At 45.8% G+C, this 24,291-nt stretch overlaps 2 protein-coding genes across 3 annotated transcripts; both read left to right on the plus strand.

The window, feature by feature from the left end:
* The first annotated feature begins 418 nt into the window (after nucleotides 1-418).
* On the plus strand, nucleotides 419-10,256 carry tbc1d2b (TBC1 domain family, member 2B). Its single transcript, XM_076170467.1, has 13 exons — nucleotides 419-871; nucleotides 1,677-1,827; nucleotides 2,700-2,862; nucleotides 3,621-3,751; nucleotides 3,873-4,108; nucleotides 5,238-5,672; nucleotides 5,764-5,874; nucleotides 5,999-6,195; nucleotides 6,631-7,125; nucleotides 7,213-7,330; nucleotides 7,499-7,684; nucleotides 8,525-8,646; nucleotides 8,732-10,256. The coding sequence occupies exons 1-13, from the start codon at nucleotides 440-442 to the stop codon at nucleotides 8,925-8,927; spliced, it is 2,973 nt and encodes a 990-aa protein (XP_076026582.1). The 5' UTR covers nucleotides 419-439; the 3' UTR covers nucleotides 8,928-10,256.
* An 822-nt stretch (nucleotides 10,257-11,078) lies between these two features.
* On the plus strand, nucleotides 11,079-23,838 carry dapk2b (death-associated protein kinase 2b). Of its 2 annotated transcripts, XM_076170476.1 has the most exons (12): nucleotides 11,080-11,224; nucleotides 11,754-11,939; nucleotides 18,079-18,300; nucleotides 18,757-18,895; nucleotides 19,538-19,667; nucleotides 19,759-19,807; nucleotides 19,897-19,923; nucleotides 20,012-20,164; nucleotides 20,492-20,537; nucleotides 22,528-22,617; nucleotides 22,724-22,795; nucleotides 22,917-23,838. In XM_076170476.1, exons 2-12 carry the CDS (start codon nucleotides 11,863-11,865, stop codon nucleotides 22,992-22,994), a joined length of 1,083 nt encoding a protein of 360 aa, XP_076026591.1. In that variant the 5' UTR covers nucleotides 11,080-11,224; nucleotides 11,754-11,862; the 3' UTR covers nucleotides 22,995-23,838. The 2 variants fall into 2 exon arrangements, with proteins under 2 accessions (XP_076026596.1, XP_076026591.1); XM_076170481.1 differs by lacking the exons at nucleotides 22,528-22,617; nucleotides 22,724-22,795; nucleotides 22,917-23,838 and adding an exon at nucleotides 21,097-22,482 and having other exon boundaries at nucleotides 11,079-11,224.
* The last annotated feature ends 453 nt before the right edge of the window (nucleotides 23,839-24,291 follow it).

Genomic DNA, 24,291 nt, shown 5'->3' on the forward strand with positions numbered 1-24,291 from the left:
TGTCTTTGTGAGTTGTTATTCCTCTGGGGGAGTATAAAGACGTCCAGTTATAAGCTTTAAAGAGCGAGGATGAAGCACACAAAGTAGTAGCAGCAACTTTTGTACAATGCAGAATATTATTTTAGTATTTATTCCACACACTTATTTTATGTAATGGGGACAATCCATGTAGACATTGGCATTTATTATTATTATTATTATTATTATTATTATTATTATTATTATTATTAATATTATTATCATCATCATTATTGTAATTATTATCATTTTTATTATTATTATTATTATTATTGTTATCATTATTAAAAGTAGTATGGGGAGGCCTTCAGCTAGAGTGGCGTCTCGGGTTGCTCATTGCTAAACAGTGCTGTCTAGCGGCGCATCTCCCTCACATACACGCTCTCACTCGTGTCACGCATGTCAAACTACATCTCCCATAATGCCCCGGGCCAAGGAGGCAGGGAGTCATGCGGGTGGAAGCAGGAGCGCGCATCCGCTCCGCTGCACGAAGAAGAAATTTATAGGAAAGATGCACGAAGAGGAGGATGGCAGCGAGGCGAACTCCTGCACGGCGCAGCGGTTATTGGCCTCCAAGTCTCTGGACGTGGCTGAGATCGAGGTGGCGAAGGATCAGGCCTCCAAGTTATGCGGGTACTTGAACAAACTGTCCGGCAAAGGGCCCCTGAGGGGGTACAAGCCGAGGTGGTTCGTGTACGACCCGAGGAAGTGTTACTTGTACTACTTCAAGACGCCCCAAGATGCGCTGCCACTCGGACAGATCGAGATCGGGGATTCGAGTTTCAGCTACGACGTCGAGGGAGAAGAGGGCCAGTTTGAGATCCGCACCGCCGGGAAGGAGTTCCTCCTTAAGGTACGGAATCCCGGCAGGACCGTGGATCACTGTCGGGGTGTCATTTGTCACTTCCTTTCTTCTCTTGCATGAACGCAGACACACCCTCTGCTGCTCATGCGTTTATTTAGAAACTTTGTGTTTATTCCTCACTGGAGGATTCCTGCCGGGACGCGATCGGGGCTGTTTGTTTACATCGTTTCAGGATGACTAAGTGAACATCTGAGCTCGTGACATCTGCTAAAGTGATGTCCCCTCCACTGTCACGTGATTGTGATGCGTTCACGGTCATTGACAGGTGGTTGATCCCAAAAATAATAATAATAATAATTCCCCACCGCCGCCTTCAGGTTCCATTGCCTTCAGTGTAAACAGATGGTGTGAGCGGTTAATGTGTAACAGCCTGCACGGCCCAAGGCTGGAAGCGAGACTGAAACCAAGTCCTGTGCTCGTTCACATGACGGGACACAATAATAGCATTATTACCATTGTGCTTAAAGTTCATTCTGGAGTAATTTGGCTCGCTTAACCAGTCTGTAGGCCTAGGAAATGGTTCCTGATGGATCGTTGCCACTCTGCATGAGGTTAGACGTTCACTCGGATACAAATATGTTGGCCTGCCGCCTCTGAGAGTGTTTAATGTGACTGTTTGGCCTGAAACATGAAGGAGCTGAGGGAATGTTGGGCAGAAAGTGCACCCAGAGAAATCATTCAGAAAGCATTCGGGGGATAATTGAAAAATGTCACTTCTATCACTTCTTCATTATCCTCATTTAGTCTAACTTCTCTCTCTCTCTTGTGTGTGTGTTTGTGTTTGTGTTCTCAGGCCCCCAACAGGCAGGTGATGCATTTCTGGCTCCAGCAGTTGCAGCAGAAGCGTTGGGAGTACAGCAGCAGGCGAGGCTCCGGCCAGAGGGACAGCTGGAGCTCCCCGACCCTGCCGTACCCTCACACCGGCCTGGTCGCTAAAGACAACGGTAGACACACACACACACACACATCCTATGCCCACATTCACTTCAGTTTTATCTGCGCTATTTTATTAAATTGACGCACCACTGAAAGTAAACACCTGTGTGTGTGTGTGTGTGTGTGTGTGTGTGTGTGTGTGTGTGTGTGTGTGTGTGTGTGTGTGAGGGATTATGTTCACATGTGATGCAAACACAGATTAGAAACGATCAAACATTAAGACTGTTACATCCGGGTGCCTTATCAGGGGTGTGAAGAATAAAGGAAGCCGTCGTGTGTAACAGCACCACTTAACTCAGAAGCAGAATCCACACATCTCTGATCCAAAGTCAACAGAAAAGTAATAAAATCGGGATTACAGGGTGCTACACTGGATTTTACCAAAACTTCAAAGCTGCGTTCGCTTCCCTCACAGCGTCACACACACACACACACACAGCTGCTCCATAACAAACTCAGAAGCTGCTGACCTTTTGTTAACTGGATTTTTCCTACTTTTCATATTAATATTTACAGCAGCTCTTCCTCATGTCTTTGATTTACTCTCAGCTTCCCCTCCCGCTGCGACGCCACTATTTTGGTGTTTGGCCCTTTTGTGGGATGTTTCTTATACTTTCTCGGCCTTAAATCATACTAAGAGAAAAGATATATTTAGTGTTCTTGGCTCACACAGACACACACTGTATTTCCTGATGGTTAGAGCGTCGCACAGACAGTCAGCTCACTGTAAACAGCCCTCTGAGTAACTCTTGGCAGTGCTCTTGCTGTGGAATCTGCCCTGTGTCATTACAATCCCACATCCTGACCAAGCTGGGTGTCATATTTTAGACACTAATGTCTTTTCATGACTAAGCGTGTTGTCATTCTGCTTGCATTTCAGACGCCTTTGTCTTTGAAAAGCCGTGCGAGAACATGGAGAAGGTCCGCAGCGACTTTGCCATGGAGACGGAGATGGACAGCGGGGCGCAGTTGTCCAGAGCGCCCTCTAGTGTGTCCACAAACCCCCTCAACTTCTCCCTCAAAAACTTTGGTACCGAGCTCAGGTAAGGCCACAAACTTCTTACATTTTAAAGAGGAAACACATTTGACTCAAACATCTGCTCTGCCGCAGTTTCTCCTTCTAAGCACCTGCAGTGAATCTGTATGTAGAAACGAAAACATCTCTTCTTGCAGCAGAGGAAATGATTGCGTGTTGCTGTGGCGTTCAGCTCCGCTCCAATGACCCACAACAAAATTGATTCAAATGATGCAATGTGCTGAAAGGCCCAAAAACGCAACGTGTAGTTTGGAATTGGCTCTGCACATCATCCTGTCAAATGGAAGCAAAGGTCAAATGTGAAGACACACACATGTCTCATGGTGTGTATTGGCGTTTGCTGAGTCTGCATCTTTCCTGGTCGGTCCATACCTGTAGATTATGAAGGTCCCTCCTTTTTAAATGGAGTGGAATCAGCTCTAACAGTCCTGTGTGTGAAGGACTGTGTGTTGGCTGCTTTCTGTGCTGAAGCTCAGTCTCACCACAGCAGAAAGAAAAGGTGAGACTTCATTCTCTAGAGTTGTGAAAAACACAACTTACCATATTTGCAGAGAGCGGTGAGAGTGCCTCTTATTCGTACGACCTTATATGGTCATTAGGGGCCTGCAGAGGAATCTCTTAGTTCTCAAACAGTGAGTCTTACAATTGTAGTTCCCGTTTACAATGCGACAGTCACTTAATTAACGGCACCGTGCAGATGCCTTCCTGACTCGTGACCCCGCTCACTCTTCTTCACCCTCTTCCTCCCCATTCCTGCCCCGTCAGGAACTCCATGTCTTATCTGCGGCCGGGACGAGGGGGCGAGAACAGACGCAGCGTCTTTTACACCGGCAGCAGTGCGGAGGAGTGGGAGCTGGTGGACCATCCGCCCAAAGACGTGGCTGACACACACAGAAGTATGTCCACTCCCTGCTGCCTCCATACTCAACCCACCCCCAGGGAAGATAAACTAGAAACATACTGTGTAGATTAGAAGAACAAATGTAAAAATAACAAACCTCTACTCTTCTCTCTCAGATTCCATTGGATCTACGTTTGACTTTGGACGCAACACTGCAAGGACCAAGAGGCCGTTCCTCCGAGACATGAGGTTCGGCCGGAGCGCCGAGCCGCGCAGCGCCGAGGTCTCGCCGGGCGAATGGAACGGCAGCAGGCCCTTGGAGATGCAGCTTCGCCTCCAGAGCCAGCAGGAGGAGCTGAGCCGCCTGCACCAGGAGCAGGCCAAACTCAAGGAGGAGCTGGCCAGTCACAAGGTAGCGTCTGATGGTTTCTGGTGACATTTTGGGCCATAAACAGCAGAAACACTAAGATCTGTGATGTAATGTTCTCGCCTCTGTGCATTGCTGTCTCTGTGTTGTTTGTTAGGATTACACGAAAAGTTACAAACAGATTTTTATGAAACTTTGTGGGCAGCAAGGACACAATCGAGGGATGAACCTGTGAAAGTTTCGTACCAATTGGCCAGATGGTGGCGCTGTTTTGGTGGCTTTTTTACGCTTCGAACTTTAACAATTTTGGGTCAGTTGTCACAAAACTTTACACGCCGAATCTCTGGACCGAGTCAGGCAAAAAAAGTTTCCTCTTTGTTTCCTTATTTTCTTCCCTGTTTTGCTGTAATTGGCTGCAGAGTTGAGCAGCCTGGCCTCATTCTGCCACTGCGCCACATCTCACAAGTGAATCAGTCGGCTGGAACCAAACTCTGCGGTCCGACCTGTTAGATTCCAAACATTTACTGACAGTAATTTGAGCATGGTTGGGTCTTGGTGGAGGTATGCACTGTAATGAGAGACCCTGTAGTTATTGTTATAGTGCTGTGATTGTGACGGTGACAGGTTGGCTCTCATTCCAGTGCCTGTGTGAGGTGGAAAGATAAAGTTTCTGTGCCGTAAACAAGCTGGAAATGATCGCCTGTGAGAAACGACAAACTCAGCTTCAGGAAGCCTCAGGAAGACGAGCAGCTGTTTTCCTGTTTTGCCCCTTAAAAGCTATTATTTTGCTGGAATTCTGACTTTAACGGAAACAAAACAAGGAAACATCAATGACAGCAGGCGCAACCGTGTGTGTGTGTGTGTGATTGTGTGCACACAAGTGAAGATATGTGAGAAGAATCTTGAGAGTATATACTTGAGTTGTGGGGAATCAAAGGACTTTTGCCCTCCAGTATTTACCAAACTCTCAGCTGTTAATACCTGAGAGAGCTGTGGAGCGATAAGTCATGATGCAATGTCATCAGAATGCTGCTGGAGTTCAAAGTCCACATGAGCCAAAACAACACCAGATGACAAGGAAATAATCTTGCTTTTGGTTTGAATATTTGTATTGAGGTTAGGAAACATGGAAACACCTTTGTGAAGTCAAACTAAAGCCCGTCTTTGTCCCCAGGAGCTGGTGAGGCTCCTCCAGCAGACTCTCAGGACCTCCCAGTGTGAGAGGGCCCCAGCTCGGTGTGCAGCCTCGGCTCCGGACCCATCAGCACCCTCAGACCAGAGCCAGAGCCAGAGCCCGGTCCCAGCACGGACCCAGGAGGAGCTCTCCCACGTGGAGGGTCTGCTCAAGGACAGAGACGGACAGATCCAGGCCATGTGCGGCCACATGGAGCGTCTGGCTCTGGAGAAGGAGAGCATGCAGCAGGAGCTCAAGGGCCTGAAGATCAAAGTGGGGGAGATCAATGACCAGCTGGGCATGCTGATGGAGACCATCCAGGCCAAGGATGAGGTCATCATCAAGCTGTCGCAGGACACGGAGGAAGGCGGCTTTGCAAACGACGCAACTTCACCGCCGCCCATCAAGGAGCAGCAGGAGCTCGACATCCTGAAAGTACGACAGAAAGAAACACATTCTCCATCTGTGATTTGATTTGTTTTGTGTTTGCTGTGGTTGCATTTCTTCTTCTTCTTCTCTTTTTCAGGACAGTCTTCAAGGCTACAAATCCCAGAACAAATTCCTGAACAAAGAGATCTTGGAGCTGACAGTGTTACGCAGACAGACAGAGAGCAGAGAGAAGGCTCTGGAGGCAAAGGTACACTCCGACTGAAAACAGGAAGTCTGATTTCGGTGGTTTAGGGGAAGTGTTGCTGTGTTAACCTCAGCTCTCCCTCAGTCACTTTATAAATAACAGCATGTGTGTGTTAAATGGCCTGCAGTACACGGCGCTGGATGCCAAGCTGTGTCAGGTGGAGAGCAAATATCTGGTGCTGCTCCAGGAGGTGAAGACGCCCGTGTGCTCGTCCTCGGAGCAAAACCCAGCCAGAGACGTCATCTCTAGGTTACTGGAGGACGCGCTGCAGGTGGACACGGCCGACCAGCATGAGCAACCCAACCTGAAGCCGAGCACAGTCAGGTACACGCCACTGAGTTTGTAACTTCACTTCAGTCTGGAAACAGGAATGAAGTTTGTGCATCTTTTGGTTTGTTTTGTAGTTTGGTGCAGATAAATCAGACAAATGAAGGTGAGGAGTGTCCCCCTGTCCCTCTTTATGACTCATTGAGACTAAACATTAAGTCTTAGCCAGTAAAGAACGAGATGTGCATTAATTTGCCGCTCGGTTTGCCCCTGAGTGGAAGAACTGGCTCAGTCACGTGCGTCCGTCTCTGTGGATTTTGTTCTGCATTTCTGGAGCTGCACTCAAAGCTCTGCAAGTCCCGGCACGTCCTCTGGGACTCGTTCAAAAGCAATAAGGGACATTTAGGACGTACCTGACTCACGAGCAACGACTGGAATAAATCTAATATGTGTAATTTTGTGTTCTGGCTCTTTCCTGTGGTGAAACGACAGCGAGTACGACCCGTACGGCTTCAAGACGGTGCCGGAGGAGGAGGAAGAGGAGGAGAAGCTGGTCGCCAAGGTGAGAGCCTTGGAGCTGAAGTCCTTGTCCATGACCGACCAGGAGGTGTCGGTGGGGGTGAAGTGGGAGAACTACCTGTCCGGCACCTTGAACCGGGACCTGGTGCGCTCGCCGGAGCTCAAGGCTCTGGTCCGCAGCGGCGTCCCGCACGCTCACCGCTCCCAGGTCTGGCACTGGTGCGTCACTTTCCACGTCAGGAAGTTCCGCGACCACTTACCAGTCGACTACTACGAGACTTTGCTGAACGTGGCCCGGGACAAACCCAACCCCGCCTCCAAGCAGATCGAGCTGGACCTGCTGAGGACGCTGCCCAACAACAAGCATTACTCCTCCCCCAGCGCTGACGGCATCCAGAAGCTCCGCAACGTCCTGCTGGCTTTCTCCTGGAGGAACCCAGACATCGGATACTGCCAGGGACTGAACCGGTACGGGAGCAGAAAGTGTGTGTGTGTGTGTAGGTGTGTGTTTTGTATGTTTTAGATGTGAGTTTCATGTGTGCATCATCTCTTCAGGTTGGCAGCCATTGCCTTGCTCTACCTGGACCAAGAGGAAGCCTTCTGGTGCCTGATCGCCATCGTGGAGGTCTTCATGCCGTGCGACTATTACACCAAGACTCTGCTGGGCTCACAGGTAAACCAGCTCAGCTCAAACCAGTTGACAGGCTCCTCTGGTTTCTCCGGTGATGTCAGGTCCATGTGACTGAGCCTGATGATCATGACTCAGCCCAGCAGGAATGTGAGACACTAATCACCACGTTTGCTGTGTGTTCTGTGTGTGTGTGTGTGTGTGTCTGCGCAGGTGGACCAGCGCGTCTTCAAGGACCTGATGAGCGAGAAGCTGCCGCGGCTCCACGCCCACTTTGAGCAGCACAAGGTGGACTTCTCCCTCATCACCTTCAACTGGTTCCTGGTGGCATTCGTGGACAGCGTGGTCAGCGACATCCTCTTCAAGATCTGGGACGCTTTCCTGTACGAGGGACCAAAGGTGAGAGAGACCCGGGCAGACGTGTGAAGGAAAGACAGGACGGGGAAGTTGGTGGCTTCTGCGGTTGAGTTTGTAAGAGTCTTGCTCCATCATTCCAGGGAGTTTCGTCACTGTGATTTGTTGCAGAAGGAGAAGGAGAAGACGAAGACGAAGACGTAGACGTAGACGTAGACGTAGACGAAGACGTAGACCAGTCAATGACTCAAGAACACTGAGATGATTGTTTAGAAACCTAATAGATAAGACAACGACGTCCATTGTTGTGTAAGGTCCTAGATTCAGGACTAAAGATGAATGTCCACTTAACGGTCTCCACCCCTAAACAACACTGAGCACTTGTAGCACTTGTAGGATTTCTTCATGTCGGTTCTTCCGTACTCCTTGCCAGAATAGAAGGGGAAGAAGAAGAAGAAAATTCCCCGAATCTCAACGTATTGAGCTGTTCAGCGGAAAAGAGAGGAGACGAAGTGAAAGTCACGAAACTTCACTTCATGGTGTTGAATAGCGTGTCACACTTCCTTTCAGGTCTGCACGCTCACTGGGGTTCTGTTCAGGTCTACACTCTCCTAATGTGGCGCTGCCCCCTAGTGGACACTTTGCACAATTATAAAAGCTACGCACCCACTCAGATGCATACCAGAGAAGCATTACATCATCTATAGACTGAAATTAGTAACTGAGGTTCACCAATAATAAAGATACTTCTCCTTTCTTCTTCTCCTGACTAATATCTGTGTGAACGTGGCTCCGTGTCTCTAACATGGACGAAGCGTGACGCAGGGATCATGGGTCTCATGCTGGACTCCATGGCTCTCATAACGTCTTCATGTCTCTCCACAGATCATATTTCGCTGCGCTCTCGCTCTCTTCAAGTACAAAGAGGAGGAGTTCCTGAAGTTGCAGGACTCCACAGCCCTCTTCAAATACCTGCGATGCTTCACTCGGACCATCCTGGACTCGAGGTAAAGTAGCAGAGTGCAGTGTTCTAGGCGTTGCTGTGTGTTTGCTCAGCGTTTAGATTTACTCTTCCTCTCTTCCCCTTTCCAGGAAGCTGATGTACGTGGCGTTTGTGGACATGAATCCTTTCCCCATGAGGCAAATCCAGAACCGGCGCTCCTTCCACCTGGAGAAAGTGCGCCTGGAGCTGACGGAGCTGGAGGCCATCAGACAGACCTTCCTCAGGGAGAGGGAGACCAGTCAGGAGGGACGCACCTTCCTCAGCGATGACGAGGAAGATAACTGACTCGGGGAGGGATTTTCCAGCCATGTAAACAAAGAGATCTTCTCCGCAGAGCAGCGATGATGAATCCCCCCTCCCCTCCCCGTCAGGTTTGATTTTGGTCTCTGCATCAAAGCTGGAACGATGAACATTTAAGGTGGACCAGAGGATCAAACCTAACGATGCCCAACAGGCTCTCTATCAGTATTCCTGCCTTCTTTTGTAAACGCCTTATTCGCTGTACGCTCGTGTGTTTGCGCCCCTCAAACCTCATTTCCAACATGAATTCCTTTCCAGTCCAATTCAGTATTTTTTCAAAACACGGCTGTGATCTTTTTATACTCGTTGAAGGATTGATTGTATCTTTCTCTCCTCATTTCTGAAGCTTTGGCTGCTTGTAGTTATAGTTTCTCTATTTCTTCTCAAAGATTGTTTACCTGAATCAACAACATTGCCACTTAACATCACACCAATGCACTTGAATCACTTAATGCTGAATAGACTTTTTTGCTGAATTTTTAACTCGTCTTCCGGAATGTTCCACGCCATACTAGCTTCAAAAGACAAAATTCAGATTTTTACCTGGAAATATTTAACTATAAGCTTCCTAAGTATTACATATCGTGTTTAAATCTCCTCCCAAATTACTAATTGGCACAGATTCTGCTTGTGTTTCTTGATCAAGGCCTTTAGATCAACAGACTAAGACCAAAACCATCAATACCAGTAATATTGGTATTGGCCCAGTTTATTTTGTTTAGTTTTAGTGTTCATCTTTATATTATCACTATGTGAATTAATGCAATTTATGCTTAATACGTACTTACCACCTTAAAAACGCATCTCCTCTTTATAGAAATGCATGTTTGTACCAGGATCGGTACGGAAATCTGCCTTTAAACCACATCCCTGCCTAAAACAACCACTAATGTAAATGTTTATTTGACTTATTTAAAAGAAAACGTTGACAGAAATTGGGATATTCATTAATACCCGCTGAGTAAATGTGTTACTCGGTGTAGTTTACTGTTTGTTGGCTGGGTTGTGTTTTTCTGAGCCATTTGAGGAAAAAAAGTAATGATGTAGTTGCATCCATTGTCAACAGGATGGCAGTATAACACTTGTTTACACTCGTTCACAGGTACCGTCCACAGCACAGAGACTTTGTTTATTTTTAGAGTTAATTGTGATGTAATTCGATCAAATTGTCAAATGGAAGTGTGATGGTGTGAAAATGGAGGGAAATGTTGCATGTGATTGCAGCGCCACCTCTCTCACACACACACACACACACACTCTCCCTCTCTGCTTTAAACGTTGAGTTAATCGACAGTATAAATGTATTGAATGGTTGATCTATGAGTGAGGATGAGTTTGTTGCCATATCGCCCCTCCTCTTCTTCCTCTTGTTTGCTGAAATATTGTTTACATCTTGTAATTTCTTTCATTCGATTCAGTCAATTATCAGCTGTTTTCTGTGATTAGATTCTCTCTTCTTGTGCCACAACATTGTCAACCAGCTGTATTCTTTATTAGTCAGACCACCAACAGTTCAAACAGCATTAACAGCCGTGAAACAAAGTCTGGAAAATATAGACATGTATTTCATGGAGAGCAGGTCTCTCTTGATTTTCATTCCACAGGTTATTCTCATGAGGTCGTCACATTATCATAACTCCCTCCAGGTATTTTCGAAGCCTGTTTTGCATAATCTTTCATATTTCCTGTCACATACTTTATCAGTTCATTTCCCATATTAAATAAGCTACATTTAAAACCCACACTTCCCCCCCCCTTGTTTTCTCTGCTTTATCAGCATTACATTGCACGTGTGTAAGTGACACTTATTATTTTCGTTTTTAATGTAAATCTGTTTGATGTCCTATCCATGTTTATTCATCATCATCTAGCTGAATTTAGTATCCACATCTGTTGAAAAAAAAAAACATCATTTAAAATAGAAATCAATAAATAATATCAGAATGACATAAGTGTGTGTGAATGTTTGAAAGAACAAACCCGCCGCGGTACATTAGTTCAGAATAAATAACTTTACTGAAAGTGTCTGTCAGGGTTATTGATAGCGGCGCTCTGTCATGCTGCAGTGCCGCCGTCCGGCCAGTAGGGGGCGCGGGGTGGGGACGCGTGTGCGCCGGGCAACAAAAAGCTGCTGCCTGCTGCTGAAAGTGACAGAGGCGAAGTCAGTCAGAGCAAAGCGGCTTGCAGCAGCGGGGGGAAGAGTGTGTGACAGCGTGTGTGTGTGTGATTGGATCTGCATCTGACAACAGGTGAGACGAAACCGATTGAACAGAAGCTTTATAGTGAGTAAAATCAAACTTGTTCCACAGGGTTTTGTTGCGGTTTTAAGAAGTTGCTGAACTCCATCTTACTCTGCGCGCCGATAACGACAATATGCTGAGTTATTACGTCATTATGCTGCTCAAAATCTGACTCCCAGTAGCAATATTGATCATTATTTATGATTTTAGAAACTTACCTCCAGCGTTAATGGGCAAACTTGATTTCCCACACATATCAACATTTTCAGTATAATCCCATAAGAACTGAATGTTTTACTGCTGTGCTTCCAGTAGAAATGTGTGTGTGTGTGTGTGTGTGTGTGTGTGTGTGTGTGTGTGTGTGTGCGCGCGTTTGTTTAGAGATTGTTGTTTATCCTGTCAAGTTCTTGTGTACATGCTGCTTTCTGTAGGTAAGTAAAGGCTGAGAGTCAGGGAGCTGGAATGCCAAACAGCAAGCTGGAACATGCAGCATAAAGAAAGTTTTCCATCGCTCAAGTAATCTACAAGAAAAACTGAGTGTGTGTCTGTGTGTGTGATGTGTCCTCTGCAGAGTTCATCAGGTGAAGAAGAGGACAGACAGAGGGACAGAGGGATAGAGGACAGGCTGGCTGCTGATCGCTGTCGGCGGGCAGTGCACCTCCTGAAGATCAAGCACACCCATGAAGACAAAGGGCATGGAAGTGTTCAAGCAACAGAACGTGGAGGATTTCTATGAAGTGGGAGTACAACTGGGGAGGTGAGTCATTCCTACTATGAAGTAATCGCAGCGTCTCCGCACAGGATGGGCGATCCTCATGTCGTCAGGTGGGAAGATTCACCCCCGGCCCGCCTGCCTCAGGGTGCAGTGGTCGTCATGGGTGTAAGCGGGGACCGGAGCTGTGCAAACAGCCGGCCTGTCAAAGCTTGACTCAGGGAGTGTCGCTCGCCCGCCCGCTGCTGGGTTCACTAGGCTGAAGTTTAGCGGAGAGGGAGAGAGAGATAAAGTTCAAAAGGCAAGATATGTTTCTACACAGTCTGCACTGAGCCGGACAGAGAATATAGTTTTGAGTGTGTGTGGAGCAGCACTTCCCTCACACGGCGGCTGATTTATGGTGTTAGACTCAGACATGGAGGAAACTGAGTCCCATGGGGAACTAGATTAAATGAAACTGGCAGAGTGTAACACAGATTAAAAGGCACAAATCCTCTTTCGCTGAAGGACGGCACGGTGGTGTATTAACAGATAAGGAGGGTGTAACGGGAAAAGAGTCTGACCTCTGACCTTTTACTCAACATGCAGTGTTACCTTCAACACACCCAGACTGAGGACAAACCCTGACCTGTGAGCTGTTAATGGGTGCTGAAGTTGTGTTTATGTGTCTATAGAGGACAGACGAACACACACACACACACACACACACACACACACACACACACACACACACACACACACAGAATGGAAATGCTGTTATTAGACATTAAATCAAGATTATGATTGTATGAATATTTCAATTTCAGAATTCCAAACGTTCCCACCTCAGACTTCCATCCTACATGAATCATGAGTAATTCTTTGCAATTACTCAACAGAGCAGACGTGTTGAGACTGAATATGTGAATGTGGAGGTGTGATTTGTGGCGACTGTGTGAATGAAGAGAGGCATTTCCTGTCCATGTGTCATTTTCACTTCTGTCTCATTGAGGTCGCCAGTTAAAGGTGTGAATGTCGGTTGGAAAGTCGGCCATTTCTCTGACTCCTGTAACCTTTCGCAGCGTGTTTTCACTTTGCTCTGATGGGGAATTTTGGTTCGAAAAGTTTGAGAACTGATGCAATATTGAAAGACGAGACGGCGGAGATGAGAGCAAATTGGAAAAAGATGCTCCAGATGCAGAGGAGATGTTTAGTTTGAAGATGATATCACTGAGCTGTGGTGAAGCTCGGAGGGTTTGTGCTACTTGGAAACTCTGCTGAGCTGTGTGTCTGCGTGTGTGTGTGTGTGTGTGTGCGTGTGCGCGTGTGTGTTCAGCTGTAATATCGATATCATCTAATAAAAAAGTTTCCTTTGTGGAACAGACTTGCTGGAGATTTGCATGTGAGTCTTTGTTCTGGCTCCTGTGAGTTTTCCAGAGGGGTTTTTGGAGAATCGCAGCCCACCCTGCTCAGTGTGCGTGTGTGTGTACACTGAGTGGTCTGAAGCCACACACACGCCACAATAGGATATGTTGCTCAGTCAACATCCCAAGTGGGAGGAGGGAAACTTCTTGAAAGGGGCCATAAAGTGATCTGTGGGGCTTCTCAGACTCTTGTTCACAGATTCTGATCTTTTCCACTAATCGCAGTGCAGCTTTTGGCAAATCTATCTCATCTTCGATCTCCACACTCTTCCACGGAGGTGATGACAGCGATGATGACACACACATGGGTAGAGGATGTGTCACAGAGCCAGACGGCAGCTGCCACTGGCCCTCTGTGGTGGACAGATCGAGGCTGTGGTCGTGTGTGTTATGCAAGTGTAGGCTGAGAAAAGAGCCGTGATGCCTTCAGGGTCACATGTTTAGGCTGCAGAGGCCATCTAACATGAACACGCCAAAGACAATGATGCTGCTGTTGTTGCTCATCACCAAGCAGGAGTTCACAGGATACACTGCTGGATGGGAAGTGCTATTGTTTTGCATATCTGCGTCAACTTCCTCCACACACACACACACACACACACACACACACATTACACTTCTTATGGAAATAAATACTCTATAGTTCACCTTAGATCTGCTATTTATGTGTTAGTCATGTAAAGGCTGTGGCTGCAGCTGATGGCACAGATATCTGAGCAAGAAAAGTTCACATCCTGTTAGATTACCAAAGAGCCGTGTTGCCTCAGTGTGCACAGTACTGGTGAGTGATGTTGTTTAGAAAAATGCTATACAAAATACAGCGAAAAAGGAAATGAATTAGAGAAATGAATTGGCGTTTGCGGAAGTTGTCTGCAGGCAGCAGAGTGACGCACGGTGACGGTAGAATAACTGACAGTCACCAGGGAAACAGGTGCTGCGGTAAAGTGCTAGAATTTCTCTAAAGGGATTTAGTGGGTTTAGGTGATGTATCTATAGCACTGACGGCAGGCTGTGCATGTACCAGGAGGAGGATGTCAGAATGTGTGTGTTCAGCCCCGAGAAGCAGGCGGAGTGGGTGAAAAATGTGTGTGTTCAGTGTTGCTTGACAGAGGGAACTCCACGTCAGGCCTCCAGGACATTCCTGGAGTTCCCACCCCAACAGAGGTCATCAGGGGGAGAGAGAAGGAGGGAGAGAGAGAGAGAGAGAGAGAGAATATTGTAGATCAAAGAAAAGCAAGGAAAAATACCCACAATCCTCAGCAGGGAACAGAATTTGAGGAAAAACAGCTCAAGGGGAGATCTTTCCTCCTATTTACACAGGAACTCAGACCCAGATTAGCAGATACAGAGACGCTCAGACTGAAGTGTGAAGAATCATCTCAAGTGCATGGAGACAATCGGTCAACCGCTCTTCTTCTTCTTCTTCTTCTTCTTCTTCATCTTCATCTCACCTTCATTTTGGAGTGGCATGTTGAGTCAATTAAGGCCTGATGGTTGGATCCATCAGGTTTTTGTGCGTGTGTCTCTTCTCACAGGGCCTTCAGGCGCTGCTGCTCTTTTGTTTGGATCAGGACCTGCTTCTCCAGTTTTGAAATTCCTTTCCTTTCCTTTCTTTCTTTCTTTCTTTCTTTCTTTCCAAATTAAGTTAGAAAAGTGCAGTGCATCGCTCATATGATGCCGACTCAGCAGTGTCAAATTCTGATATGCTGTGTTAAGGATATTGACAGTTGAGGATATTGATCCAGGAGAAGATGCTGAGGCTTCTCTACACATCTGTGGAGCAGATCTCTGCGCTCACACAAAACTAAATGGTTTGTTGATGTTGGATGGATTCTTAAGTGGTGACATTCCACAGTGTTGCCATACATTTTTGGGATGAATGTGAAATTGAATAGTTTAGTCTGGGCTGATTTGTTTTGGGGTAATTTGTTCCTTTCCCTCATTCTTTGGAAAGGATAGGAGTGTTTTGTTTCCATAGTCACATATCAAATATCAGGAGTTTGATCTGCACGTCTAGTTTTCCGACCTTTATTATTTGCAGATGATAAAAACAGTGTTTGGTCAATCATAAATCTGCCTCTGTCACTCTGCCCCAGAGGTTTATTGGTTGAGAAATGTGTTTAAATATTGGGTCGGCGCCACTCGTGCAAGCATTCCTCCAACCTTGGCCGTGGATAATGACCTTCAGCTGTTGGAAGTGGAAACTCTGCAGAGAGACGGTTCTTTCAGCCTCACCGGAGGGCTTAGAGCTAAGACAGCCGGCACGCCTGGCCCGTTGTGGAATACCGCACCCAGCATCACTCGCCTCTCTGCTGTTACTCTACACTGCACAACAACACACTCGACTCACACTCGCCAAAGCCCTTGCAATGACATCTGGGTTCTACACTTCCTCACATTCGGGCTCCATCCATCATCATCAAGGTTATTCTGCCGGGCCCTGCTTGATGTTTAGATGGAGGACCCTGTTGCACTGGCCATGTGACTGTTTGTTCCTTTAGGATCCTCCATGGCTGCTTGTGTAAGAGGAATTCATTTAGGGAACGACCCCCCTTCCTCTTCACTTCACATAGTCATCTTCAGGGTCAAGCATTCAGAGACATCTCAGGGGGACAAATGTCCTGTGACGCGAACACGCAGAGACATTTGAGATTCCCTCCTGTTTGTGTTTGTCCTTTGCAATATGTGTGAGTACATGAAGGCCTGTGTTCTGTTGGCTTCTCCCCCTCATCTTCACTCTCTTCTTCTGCTCTCTGTCTTCTGTCTTCTGTGTGCTGATCATGTTTACTCTGAAATTTTGACCTAGTTTGTGGCTTCTGTTGTCGTAATGTAAAGCAAATGTTTAATATTGATAAATACTAACTGCGGGGTTGTGGAATAAAATAAAATAAAATAAAATGAAATAAATGATAAACAATACTTCTGCTCTCTGTATCTGGATCAAATTGCTCCTGTTGATTAAAACTGCAGCCTCAAAAATTCCGTAAGGTTAAATCAGCTGACGTGGCCTCGGCAGCATAACACCATCATCTTCATAAAGATAGTATTTGTTGCTGGGCTTGCTGCAGTGGCTTATGTGTTCACCTCAGTGTGTAAACACACTGCAGTAGTGGAGCTTCTCAGTGCCACGTTAAGCTGTCGGGTCACGAGCTGCTGAGGTCCCCTCGTGTGTTTGTAGAGATGAATTATCACACGGCAGGGCGTGTCTCAAAAAGCACACTGGCTCAACGCTGCGATGATGTCCTTGACTAATGACAGATTAAAGAAACTGGATTGGAGCTCAGTGAGTATCAATGCTTGTTTAGATTGTTTGGTGTTTATCCGGTAGATCCACTTCTCCCTTTCCACTCCTCCAACTCAGCCAAGCCAAGATTCCCTCTACCCAGCAGCAGAGAATAAACCTGCAGACACGGCTATTCATAGCCCACGGGCCTTGATAATAGAGGACTGGACAGCCAATCACCACCGCCCTGGAATCCCTCTGTGGAAAACATAGAAGATTCCTGCACATTATTATCTCTTCACACTCTCGGTGTGTTCCATATTGGGTCTAAAAATAAATAATTTCACCGAGCTCCAATTTGGAGGGTCTGCTATCTTCTTCTGTATGAGCCAGTGGAGCTTGTCAGTGTTTGTTGTGTGTGCATACTTGACTGAGTGGTTTCATGTCAGAGATAACGCTCCCCTTCATGCCTGAGGGCCCGATAGTCAAACACAACACGGCAACAAATCACAAAAATGTTCTGGAATCCAGTCAACATTTGTATTCTCTAGAATACCCAAACACAAAGCAATTATAAAAGGAGAACTTAATTATAATGTGACCCTTAGAAAAGGTTCAGATAAGCCCTGAAACCTTGGACTTTAGAAATTCCGTACTTCGGTTTTTAGAATGGGGTTTCCTTAGTCTGGTTTCTAATTCAGTGATCTGCCTCATTCTGGTTTCACACACTGGTTTCTAGAGAAGTCCTGAAACCGAAACTCTCACTACACCAGCCGATTCTTTCACTTGTTTCAGTAAAATAAGACTTCTAGGACTCAAAATTAGCTTTTTTGATTCATTCTACTTTTCAGAAATTCTTTGAAAGAACAGACTGGAGAGACCAAACTCTGTGTGTGTAAACAGCAGCTTAGTCAGGTCTGAGATTGCACGTGTGGGTCTGATAATAAAGCCATGGAGACTCACCACATATATTTAACTGGGTGACTGCACTGGAAAATGTTTCTGCCCCTCTCGTTCTCTCTGCGGCTGCATCAGTTCTGCAGTTTACCTGAGGACAATGTCCCCTTCCACCCCCACTGAGTCTATCATGACCTCGTCTCATTAAGAAACAACCAAGTTACTCCACATCCATACCCGCTGTGAGCCAAACCTCTGTTGTGAAACATCAGATCAATTTTTTGGGGAGTTTTCAGAGGACCGACCTCTCCTGGATATCCACAAATTTGGCCGGAAGGTTTCTGAGTGGGCGGCCAGCACCGGCCTGTGTGTTTGTCTTCTGTCTGGCTAGGAAACAGGATATGTTGGACTATACCACCATATTTCAGCTACACAACATTTCCTCCCTAACCTCTGCCCTCCATCTGAGCCGTATCCTGTAGCAACCCTGAAGAATTGGATTACAAAACGGAGCATTGTATTGAAAAATGTGGCAAACGAATTAAACTCTTCATGTCCAAACTTTTCTATTGTTTCTCTCCATCCAAATCCTCGAATCTAATCTGATGCCAAATGCCAGAGGTCAGCGCTGATGTCAGTGTGTTCTGTTCGCCTTTTTCAGCGGGCAGTTTGCCATCGTGAAGCGTTGCGTGGAGAAGAGCACGGGCCTGGAGTACGCCGCCAAGTTCATCAAGAAGCGTAAGAGCCGTGCCAGCAGGCGAGGCGTGAGGAGGGAGGAGATCGAGAGGGAGGTGAGCATCCTGCAGCAGATCCAACACGCCAACGTCATCACGCTGCACGACGTCTACGAGAACCGCTCAGAAGTGGTACTCATCCTCGAACTGTGAGTCGCCGGCGTATTGTTTTGATCTTAAAGCATGAAAACCAATCCAGTGTGTTTAAATCAGAAGTGTAGATTCAGACTGGTGGACCGTGGAGCTGCGTTATCTCTGTTTACATCGACTGCTTGTCAAATGTTTGCTAAAAAAACATCTGCCAAGATCTCAGTGACCAGAGAGAACTAAGTGTCTCTTACCCAGTCAATGCTCCTGATCCATCATCTGCTACAAAGGGATGCTTTATATAACGCACAGCTTTTCTGGATATTGAAACAACTACTTGAGATCCATGAGCGAGACAAAGCGACTAAAAACGGAACTCATTTGCTACCATAAGCGTTATATCTAAGGCATCCGGGACAGAAGTATCCACATCCTAAGAACACACTCGAGATAAGGCGGAAGAGAGCACCGGAGCGTGAGTCATGGAGTGTGTGTATGTGTCTGTGTGTGTGTTCCAGGGTCTCTGGGGGAGAGCTGTTCGATTTCCTAGCTCAGAAGGAGTCTCTCAGTGAAGAGGAGGCCACCCAGTTCATCAAACAGCTCCTGGATGGAGTCAAGTATCTTCACTCTAAGATGATTGCACATTTTGATCTAAAGGTACAAAAACATACACGTGACCTTTTCCATCTTTATCATTTATTGACATAGTTAAGATTCTTCCTTTTTTTGGTGATGGTAAATGCTTGGACTCTGCAGCTGCTGTATCTTACAAGGCCAAGCAGGATTTCCCTGGAAATGCTTCATAAATGTTATGTTCTTGTTGTCAGAGTCTCTCACTGTTCTGAATCACACATCCTTCCTGTTGTCTGTGGCGGGGGTGTGTCCACATCCCCGCACGCACACACACACACACACACACACACACACACACACACACACACACACACACACACACTCGCACACTCGCACACACACACACACACACACACACACACACACACACACACACACACACGCACAGAAACACCACAAGGTTATCTCTGGTCAGTCAGAGCAGCATCACCCTCCTCACTCTTCTTATTCTGGTCTGGATAGCATTTCAAATATGTGTTTTGCTTTAATCCTACACACACACATTTATTACTGTAACCTTTGCTATGTTCTCTTTAATGCTCACATGAAAGAAGGCTATAAACAGGTAACCGGTACTAATCACAGTTGTTCATGCAGAGCATTTCCTCGTCTGAGAGATGTACTGATGTGTTGACAATGTGCCTCTTTGTTTGCCTCCTTCCTCAGCCTGAGAACATAATGCTGCTGGACAGGAACGTCTCTCTGCCACGCATCAAACTCATCGACTTCGGCCTGGCGCACCGTATAGAACCTGGGGCGGATTTCAAAAATATCTTTGGAACCCCTGAATTTGTGGGTAAGTTCCTTTGGTCCTTCAGTTCCTTTGGTCTTCTTGTTTGTCCTGGCGCTGTTTGTGATGTTTGGGAGTCTGTTGTGTCTATTTTCAGCTCCAGAGATTGTCAACTATGAACAACTGGGATTGGAGGCAGATATGTGGTAAGAACCCTCGGACTCTAATGACTCTCAATCCAGCAGGCCACATTGCATTTCTGTGGATTAATCTGTTAATCTATTGTTTTCCACAGGAGCATTGGAGTCATCACATACGTGCTGTAAGTATGGATCATCGTTTATTGATTATGGGTGGAAATCTGAAGTATCCAGAGAGATCTTTAGCGAGTGTGTCTGTGCCATTTGCAGTCTGAGCGGCGCGTCACCTTTCCTCGGCGAGTCGAAACAGGAAACGCTGGGGAACATTTCGGCGATGAGCTACGACTTTGACGAGGAGTTCTTCAGCAGCACGAGCGAGCTGGCCAAGAACTTCATCAGGCAGCTCCTGGAGAAGGACACCAGGTGAAGGACAAATTCACTCATTCATCACAAACGCACACAGTAAATCCCCTGTGATTTAGAGACGCAGCCCTGATCCCAATCAGACTGGAAGTGCAGCAAGTCACCAACCAACTAGAACAAACATTGAGGGAGATTTGATTTAAGTCACTGCAAGATCATCATACATCTTATTGATCTTGTTGATCTTGTTGCTTGTGTGTTTTCTCTTCAACATACCTCCAGGAGACACAATGTTCCTGTCAGACTTCATCTCTTCTTCTCTGTTTATGCTCTCTGTGTGTTTTTCTGCTGTATTCACTCAGATGCATTTCTTCTGTTGCTCTATAGAAAAAGGATGACGATACAAGATGCTCTCAACCATCCTTGGATAAAGGTACGTGCATATTCCTGTATTTTCACTTACTGTTCATCAGGAACGTGGAAGTGCTTTAAGGTACTTGGGTGTGTTTATTATCTACGGGTTTAAAATCTTACAGGTCACACTCACAAATGGAACATACAACATTTACACAATAACCAGCACTGCACCAAACCTCCCCCCTGTAAGGATGCGGTATGTTTGTATCTTTAACCTTCACCTCCACACGTGTGACTAATTTTTGGAGGCTGAATGAATCCAGAAGTACAACTGCAGCAGGATCTCAACTAAATGTGTTTAATGGCATGGACATGTGGAAGACGTCTCCTCCCACACTGACTACTGAATTGCATGAGAGTGCTGTGTTTTGCTGTGGCGTCTTCAACCTGTTTGGATACGAGCGAGCATGAAGAACAGGAGGCCTAACACATTCATCAGGGAGGCTCTCACCTGCCATGGCTTTTGCTGTAGGGTCACACACTAATCCTACAGCCGGGAAAGCCACCACTGTGTGATATAGCAAGATAGAGCAATGAGGTTCTCACTCCGTGTCCCTCCACCCTTCTGTCTGAAGTCTCATGACCAAATGGAGGACATTGCTGCCCCAGAGGCCCAGAGGCAAGCCGAGCCGTTGCAGCTGAAGACAAAGCGTCTGAAGGAGTACACCATCCAGTCGCACTCCAGCATGCTGCCCAACAACACCTACGCTAACTTTGAGCGTTTTGCCCACGTGGTGGAGGACATCAGTCTGATGGAGACGGGGCTGGCTGAGGTGGCAGGAGCCCGACACGCCTTACAGAGTGACATGGAGGCGCTGCTCTCCATCTACAACGACAAGGAGGCCTGGTACAAGGAGGAGAGCGAGGCGGCGAGGAAGCAGCTGTCACGGGTTCACTACGAGTTCCGCAAAGTGGAGGCCAGCAGGAGGCTGCTGCAGGAGGACCTGAGGGCCGTGGACGCCGGCCTGGAGGGGATAAGTGGGAAATACCAAGAGAGGCAGAGCCAGCTGGAGGCTATGAGGCAGGAGCTGACGTCCGAGCTGCAGTGGCTGCAGGAGGTGACGAGCTCCCTGCACGCTGACGGAGCCACAGACATGAAGCAGGCGCTGAAGGAGCTGCTGCAGAGCTCCTGCAGGGGGGAACTGTGCTCAGAGGCCACAGAGTCTGGATAACACACACACACACACACATTTTGATTGATCCCTGCTTAATCTTAATGATCTGTTCCTTTGATTGAATTTGATAGATTGTATTCAACCACAGAGATGTTTGATTGTATCGCTGTTCCTCACATTTTCTTTATTTCATTACTGATTGTCCACGACGACGACATGTTAGGAATCAATTCAAACTTGAAATTATGATTAAATCTGGTTTATTTTTTACCAAGAAACTTCTTTGGTTGAACAGTCAGATATTTATTTTTAAATGAAGGAACAATGGATGTTATTATTTAACTATTTAAGACCCGAAGAAACAGCAGCACTGGAATGTAGCAGAAGTTTATTTTTATTTATTTATTTTTATTCCATTCTATTTTTACTGTTTATGCTGGATGATGTTTAATTTTATTTAGAAAATATATAATGATGTGTTTAGTCACTCATGGATGTATTTTGTATTGATTTTGTTAGTTTTGTTTTGATAGAAGAGCACTTTCACTCAACTTTGGATGTATTTGTTTCATTTATGAAACATGTTTTGTTTATTTATTTCTTTGAGATGTTCCATCAGAATATTATATATCATACTTTCACCTTTCTGTATTTCTTTGAGGTATTTATATCAACAGGTATCACACCTTCTGGTTTTGCTTCCGTTGAATGTACAAACACACAAGCGCCGAAAGAAACTATCCAATAAATCCAATGCAGTTTCCCCATTTCCATCATCCTGTACTTTGCTTGGAATTTCTCTACTTTTCCAGCTGGATCATATTGTCACAATAGATTTGACACTAACATGAACACACTCGCTGTACTGCTTCCCTCCTTCTGTCTCTGCAGCCCCATAATCCCAGACAGGTCCTGGTGAAGAGGCTGTCGGTGGTCAACTTGGAGAACTTTAAGAGGCAATACGCCAGACGCAGGTGGAAGGTAAAGCATGAGACAAACACGATACGGGGCTGTTCCATTAAAGCAGAGGACAGAATCTCCCCAAAAAGTTTCACTCCGCTTGTGTCTCCTTGTCTCTCTCAAACAGCTGTCAATCAGAATCGTGACTCTGTGCAACCACTTTACGCGCATCATGAAGAAGAACTCGCAACTCCACGGGGTAGGAAGTCGCATTCTATGATGACATATTCTGCTTCCTTTTCAACCCGTAATTGTTTGACTTGTTAGCACACGAGCAAAGCCTGTGCTGTTACTTTACACAATCATCTCGCTCGTTACAGAGAGATTGTGAAAGTGACCAAGAGGATGAAACGGTGAAGAGAAAGCCAAGGAGCAGAAAGAGAAGCAGCACTTCCTGAATGATGTCAGCAGTGCCGGTCACGCTGCTAGAAGATGTCGCTGTTCCGTTACAGTGGTACTGAACTTATATGCACATTTTTGCAGCTTCTGTTTGTCATAAAGGGTCTGATATTTATTTGAACATTTGTAAATGTGGGATTCTTAATAGACAAGGAGACGTAAGAACACCAGAAGATCATCTGCTGCATGTTAAATGTTCTGGAGAACTATTTCCCAATAGATAAAGTTTCTAAAGAGACACATGTAGATTGTATGGGGTGGAGAAATGAATGTTATGGGAGACAAAAGACGAAAATTGCCAATTTCCTCTTTCAACAATGAGTTGTCGAAGTCAGCTAATGTTTGAAATCAGTCTCTTGACAGTTTTTGCTAAAAAAAAGTTGTTTTATTGGAGTACATGCAGTTTTTTTAAGAGGTGTGTTGTCCAAAGTGTTATCAGGAAAAGATAAACACTGCATGATGACAAAGCATCACACAAACAAATGTTTACATTAACGCTCTGCCTAACAGACACCAGAGTTTACTGTTAGCCCTCATTTGTCACATTACAAAAACCTGAAGCTTGTGTACTGTGTAGAGCCGTCTGTTTACAGGATGCAACGTGGCAACTCTCAATGCATCTGACACACAAATAAATAAAAGTACAAGTATTTTGTGTACAGTATGAGAAGAGCAAACATTTGACAGTTGGATGTTTTCATGCAGGTGATGTATTTCAGTGTATTTATGGTTTAAATAGAAATGTCTTAATTTCAATGTTACCTTGGCTCAACAGAGCTCCGGTCACTGTTTTGTGTTTAATTGTATTTGTACTGAAATTTTGTTTAATAAATTAAAATACATCATTTGTATCATCTGGTTTTTAATGAGCTTCAATCAATGAATCTAGAAAATACAACTTCTCATCATTCTGTTTGAGCCGAAGCCATTACACAACACATTTATGAACCACGAGCTGCTTCTCCAGTCTTTCCTGTCAATGTTTGATCTCTTCATGTAGCAGCATGTTGGAGTTTGGAATGTACAACCACAAGCCATCAGGTGAACTCAGAACTATAACTGTTGAAGCAGTAGTTTTAGAGCTGGCCTGTATTTCTTTGGCTTGTTTTCATGCATAGAAACACAAAACAGAAACACAGCAGCGCTCACAATTGTTGTCAAACCTTCACCATCAGAGTCCATGTGTAGAATCACAAAAAACGACCACAATAAATGAAAACACATGTAAGAACCCACAAGTTTTTCAATAAATCTTCATACTTTTATATCAATAACTTTCTATAACTCTAATTTGCT

Source organism: Genypterus blacodes, unplaced genomic scaffold (genome assembly GCF_046128005.1).
Source record: "Genypterus blacodes isolate CSIRO-AG114 ecotype Tasmania unplaced genomic scaffold, CSIRO-AGI_Gbla_v1 ptg000015l_1, whole genome shotgun sequence".
NCBI lineage: Eukaryota > Metazoa > Chordata > Actinopteri > Ophidiiformes > Ophidiidae > Genypterus > Genypterus blacodes.